Source organism: Microtus ochrogaster, unplaced genomic scaffold, assembly GCF_000317375.1.
Source record: "Microtus ochrogaster isolate Prairie Vole_2 unplaced genomic scaffold, MicOch1.0 UNK3, whole genome shotgun sequence".
NCBI lineage: Eukaryota > Metazoa > Chordata > Mammalia > Rodentia > Cricetidae > Microtus > Microtus ochrogaster.
The window spans coordinates 15242140-15248139 of record NW_004949101.1 but is presented as its reverse complement, the minus strand read 5'-3'; the positions used below and the strand labels follow the sequence as shown (position 1 = coordinate 15248139).

At 39.8% G+C, this 6000-nt stretch overlaps 1 protein-coding gene across 5 annotated transcripts in view; it reads right to left on the bottom strand.

Annotated features, from left to right (window-relative positions):
- Positions 1-292: 292 nt before the first annotated feature.
- Positions 293-6000, bottom strand: part of Gpcpd1 (glycerophosphocholine phosphodiesterase 1) — a 66705-nt gene continuing 60997 nt past the window's right edge. For all 5 annotated transcript variants that reach the window (XM_026788466.1, XM_013353190.2, XM_005365559.3 and 2 more), the window contains one exon: positions 293-1643. In XM_026788466.1, the coding sequence (XP_026644267.1) occupies positions 1454-1643 (190 nt within the window). In that variant the 3' untranslated portion in view covers positions 293-1453. The remainder of the gene's footprint in view (positions 1644-6000) is intronic.

The following is a 6000-nucleotide window of genomic DNA, read 5'->3' as shown; positions in this document are numbered from 1 at the left end:
GAGGCAGAGGTAGGAGGATCTGAGAGTTCAAAGCCAGCCTGGTTTACACAGTGAGTTCCAGGAGCCAAGGCTACACAGGTTGTCTCAAAACAAACAAACAGACAAAAGAACAACTTGTCATTTCAAGTCTTAGGTTCTTGGCTCCTGTCAAAATATGTCTAAGCATGAACAAACTGCCTCAGTAGGGACACACTGAGAAAGGGTAGTGAGCCAGCCTTATGATCAGAATGAAATTGCTATTTGTTAGAATACCATTATAAAACCATTCTTCAAAAGTAACACCTTCTTAAGATAAAGAAAAAAAATAATAAATCTGTCATTTTATTTAACATTCATTCTGAAGTTACAGTTTTATCAATACAATCTGCTTCTAATGAAGAAATCTTAGTATAAGCCTAAAAACATGCATTTATACACAGTAAGATCTTCGACATTCCTAAATAAATTACATACATGATACATATTAAACAAAGAATACCAATTTGAGAATTCAGGACATTTATTTTTCTGCATGGGAATTTAACTACTGTGTAATACTCACACAGCAGTTACGTGTACTAGGTAGTGAGACACTAAATAAGCATATTCCAAGTGTCTACAAACAGACTTTGTTTTTTAAGCGGCAAAATATTTTCAGTCCTTGACATCTTCTCACTCACCTAGCACCAGATGCAAGGACTTAACAGTAAACATGTACAGTCTCATGCTTAAAACCTAAAGCATGCATTGAGTCAAATTTATATATTGTGATCTATACTACTATGTATGTATGCAATATATACTTCTTACTAACATTTTATACATTAAGTTACCCTGCAGCATTCTGGAATTTTAACATTTATGCAAAACAGTTTTGAAAGGTTTATAAAACAAGTTTCATGGTTCATCTGCAGGCTGGCTTGGGTCAGTGGGGAAATGGCAGCAGTCTGAGGTTTAGACCGATGGAAACGGTGCACGTTCCTATCAACTCATGTAAGATACCCATGTACACAGATGACAAACATCTGTACAGCTGGAGTCACCAGTGCAAATACATGCATTTGAGGTACTTATTTTTTCATGGTCAGGTATAATTATGCAGTCATTTTTCTCAAGCACTGAAGATTTAAGACCTAATCAAATGAAAAGCCTGAACTTTAAATATCAGATATTTATATAATTAATTTCCAAAGTATTACGCTTTTAATGAAGATTCAACATTAAAGGCTTAGATACCCAATTGAAAATATTTAACAGTAGGCTTTCTCATTGTATAGACTGATTGGTAATTATACCTGGCCAAGTGACAAATAGTATACTTGATATTCTTGCAGGAACTGTAATGAAATAGTAAAATACTTCATTATTGCTTCATTGGACTGAGAACCTAAACGGCAGAGAAGCAGTGTTCAAGGATGAAACTGAGCATCAGAACAGTGGCGCATGCCCCCAAACGTCCTCTGTGCACTACAAACTAAGAAGTCTCCACATTGTCAATGCCATTGGCATCCACATGGATACCAGGTTCCCCACAGAAAGAAGAAGAGACAAAGTGGCCAACACTGGGACACAAACAGTTCTTAAGCTCTGGCAATTCTTGCTTCAGGCGTTCCAGCTGCTCCACTTGGAATATATTTGGCTGTTCAGGCATCCAATCGTATATCCTATGGTGAAACAAACAAAAAAAAAAGTAATATAATTCCATGTTTATTAAAGCTGCCTGACTTAACCTTTTCAAGAAAATTCACTTATAAAAGTGCCTGAGATGCCCTTATTACAGATATTTTATTCTGCTTTCTGATAAAACCAAAGGGTTAACAAAACTGTTCATTTACAGCCCTGATTACAAAGCAATTCTTCAAATCAGAAAATGGAATCCGTAGGTTCCTAGCAATCCTCAAAGTGTATGTCCTCCAAATCAACTAACTGGTGGTGCCTTATTTCACAGGAGAAAAGGCTCCCAAGAGCTGGAACTTGTCCCCATGACACAAGTCACAAGTGAATAGTATCTAGCGTGGAGAGAGCAGAGAGAGCCTCTGGTGAGTGAGGCATGCCCAACAGCAGAGACCAGCTCCACATGCTTCTCCTGTGAAAGGAGAATGCCAGCTAGCAGACAAAGCCGTGAAATTGTGGAGACTGGAGAAAAAGATGGCTGCAGTATCAGACACAAGCTTTAGTTAGAAAAAAAGATCAATTGCCAGCCATTCATAGGGAAAACAGCTTTAAAAGTAGCACACAAGTTTCCCTTGATCTGAAAGTAAAGTGGGAGGGGAGAAGGATGAGGTGGAGCCAGAGCAGCAATTCAGTATCTCAGTCTGGCCGCAGCTGTCCCTCCGTCTGACACTGACTTATAAGATAAATAGATGCCTCTGAGAATGGAAGATGAGGTCCACGGGAGGGTCTGGTATTTTAGAAGACCACTACCACTTCTACCAGCAGCAAAAGAATGTGTTAACCAATTAAACACAGAGACAACCCACCCCCTTTACCCTCAGTTCTCTCAGCTGACCACACCAGCAGCCAGTTAAAGTCCCCCAAATAGGATGCACACATTCTTTTATGAGGATCAGCCAAAAAGTAAAGCCCTAAACACTAAGTAACCTCAGAGGTCTGAACAAGCAGGCCACCAAGACCACCCTAAAACAACACCCACCTCAACAATCACTCACTAACCCAGAGCTTCTAATTAATTTTCTAGATTTCAATCTCATCTAGGAAGCCAAGAATACTTTTAAACATGGAATATGAAAAAGACAGAAGGACTGACTGTCCTGACCTGGGAGAAAGAGGACTGTCATCAGACATGCTCCCCACACAGCACTTTCAGCACAAACAAGGCCTTAGGAATTCAAAACACAATAGCATATAAGGAAAACTCAACAGAAACAGAGGGAAAGGTTCAGAGTAGGATGAAGAGCAAAACAGAGAATGGATCACAAATGTTGTGTCCAAGGGTCAATGATACAGAGGGCTAACATAAAATTGAATCCAGAAAAAAAATTGAATCCAGAAATGTACATTCCCTGTTTTCTCCAGGACCCACTCTACCACTGAACTACATTCCCCAAACAAGGTCTCATGTCTGGTTTCGGAACTGACCTTCTGATCCTGTCTTTACCTGCAAGAGTTTTGGGTTGCAGCCACGTACTCCACACCAAGTTTGTGCTGTGCTGGTTTTGAGCACACTAGGTAAACACTGTACCAACTATGCTGCATGCCCAGTCCAGTCTTTAATGACACACATCAAGCAAGAGGCTAGTGGGGTACCAACTGCTCAGAACAGGGGTAAAACCACTCAGAAGATCCATTTCTAGGATTTCAAAGCACTGGCTAACAAAGTAGATTCTCTGAAGCCTCAAAGGGGAAACAAATTATACTTAAGGAAACAGCAACCAATGTGACTTCACAGTTCTCAATGCTAACACAGAAAACAGAGCATGATGGTGAAACAAAGAAAAATCTACAAACATTTACAATTAATTCTATGTCTTCCTCTCTCAGAATGACATAAAGGATGTGCTCTGTATTAATGATAGCGAACAAGGAGAAGAGATATGGCTGTGGAGACAGAAGTTTGAAGACTTGAAATGCAGCAAGTGGCCACTCTCAGGAAGGAGCCTGTGCTCACAGAAGCCAGCTGGTCTGTACTGGGGCATCTTAGTGAAAACAGGAAACCACTGCCACTTCAGCGGTCTTGTAATCTAAGGAGAGAGTCCCCTAGTCTCAACCAGAAACTTGTTTTAATACAGGATGCCTGAACCATGGGCTCATGTAGTTTCCTTCTCACCTGGCAGGACTTTACCCTGAGAACTGGCCATAGGCTATGATGGACACTCCAACTTCCTTATCCTGCAGCTCTTCTAAAAAGGTCTGACTCAGATGTGGATGCCTAATTTTGCTGAGCTAGCAGCTGAGTGGATCACGAAGCCAATGAAGTCAAGATCTGAATCTAACAGTACAACACAAAACGGGAAGAACTAAGGAACCTTGTTTTTAATCTTACACACATGTATCTGTATTGTGAGTAAGCAAAGTTTTGGAGAAATTCTACATCTATATTTCATGAGACCTGGTGAATAACATCCATATCAACACTAACAGCCTAATTATTATTAAGTAGTAGAATAAGCAATAGAATATATAGCTAGAACAGAAGTAATTTATAGCTATATACAAAAATGGATTAAGACCACAACAAAGCATAAAAATTAAATTCATATAAATATCAAATGGCATATTATTTAAGGATTGAAATAAGACTAAAGCTTTTTGAGAGAAATTAAGTGGCTGAGGAAAGGTGAGGGGTGGAAGAAGGGAGGGAGGGAGGGAAAAACTGGGATCATAGAGAAGCACAGAGGATTTAAACTCACTACAAGTGTTTGCTGTATTTTTCTCTCTTCTCTCTTGTTCCCTCTCTTCTTTGAAGCTGTTGGTGGTGCTTGGGACTGAACTTAGGTCATCCACAAGGCAACTTAAGTGCTCTGTCACTGGTCTATGGACTCCAAACCCCTAGAATGGGTCAAGCTAGGCATTGGTAGGCATGCCTCCAATCTCAGAGCTTGTATAGAGGCAAGAGGAGTAGGATTTCAGGGCCTGCTTCGCTATACTAGACCCTGTATTGTCTGCTGCACCAAAGCCAGATGAACATTTAACAAAGCTATAAAGGTCATCATAAGTTAATCACTCCCAGTGAAATGTTAGAAAATAAAATGCAACAGTTTTACATTACAAATCAGGGCTACCTGTCCAATCTGTGCTTTAATGCTTCTGTAGAGAAATAGTTTTTCATCATTGAAAATGCATACTTAAGGTTGGGCTGCAGGTCAGGTGCTCTAGTGTGTTCTTAGCATACATCCCCAGCATCATCTATAGCATAGGAGGGTGGTGACCCATGACCACAAATCCCATCATCAGGTGGAGACAGGAGTATTGGAAGTTCAAGGTCATCTTTAGCTATACAGTAAATTCAGAAACCAGCTGGGGCTATATAACCAAACCAAACCTATACTTCTATCACCCCTCTTTCATAAGTTCCCCAAAGGCTCCAAATCACTAACCACTCAAAACCACCTAAATTTGTCCATTTAGAAACATAAAAACCAGGCAGTAGTGCATGTCTTTTATCCCAGCACATGGGAGGCAGAGGCCGGCAGATCTCTGTGAGTTCGAGGCCAGCTTGGCCTACAAAGAGTTCCAGGACAGCCAGTGCTATTACACAAAGAAAAACTGTCTTAGAACCCCCACACCCCAATAAAACAACCAAAAAATAAAAGTAAATATAATATAAAAAGAAAAACAGTAAGAAGACAAGGACTTGGCCAGGGACAACTGAAGGAATAAAAAACTGGTAGTTTTTTTTTTATTGTAAGCCTTAGTAACTATTAGAATTTTTTTATATTATACACAAATATTTTCACACCAATATAACCTCCTTTGTCTCTTGAGCCCTAATTAGAGCCCATGCCAGCCTGGCCCTCCAAATACCTCAACAGTCATGCCCTGCCTCATATATGCTGAACCTGGGCCTGAAATGTAAGTTCTATCAAAGAAAATATGCCCATCTCAAACTTCCAACTCTGTCCCTCTCTTCAAAGATACTGAGCCAGGCAGAGTCTTCCTCAGCACTTGGTATAATATTGTTCTGCTAGTCATGTCAACATCCAGCTCCAACCATAAAAGTCCTCGAGAGGAAGGAGCTGCCTAATTTATTTTCCTTGGCAAAATCATCCATGGAATTACCTCACACCATCTTTACCTTGTCCCCAAATACTTAGTCATTTTTCTTCTTCATACTCAACAGATACACATACAATTTCCCAACATTTGCTAAAGCCAGTATTTTTATCAAATTGTTAATATAAAATTAATTATTTTTATTTTGTTAGTTGGAAACACCTATTTTAAAAAACCAGTCAGCCATTCTGCTTTATGCAAAATAAACCAACTAGTTTAGAAGGCAGGTAGACAGGTAAGTAGCATGCAGGCTACAATTTGAGGCAGTAGAGCACCTAGGCATAGTGA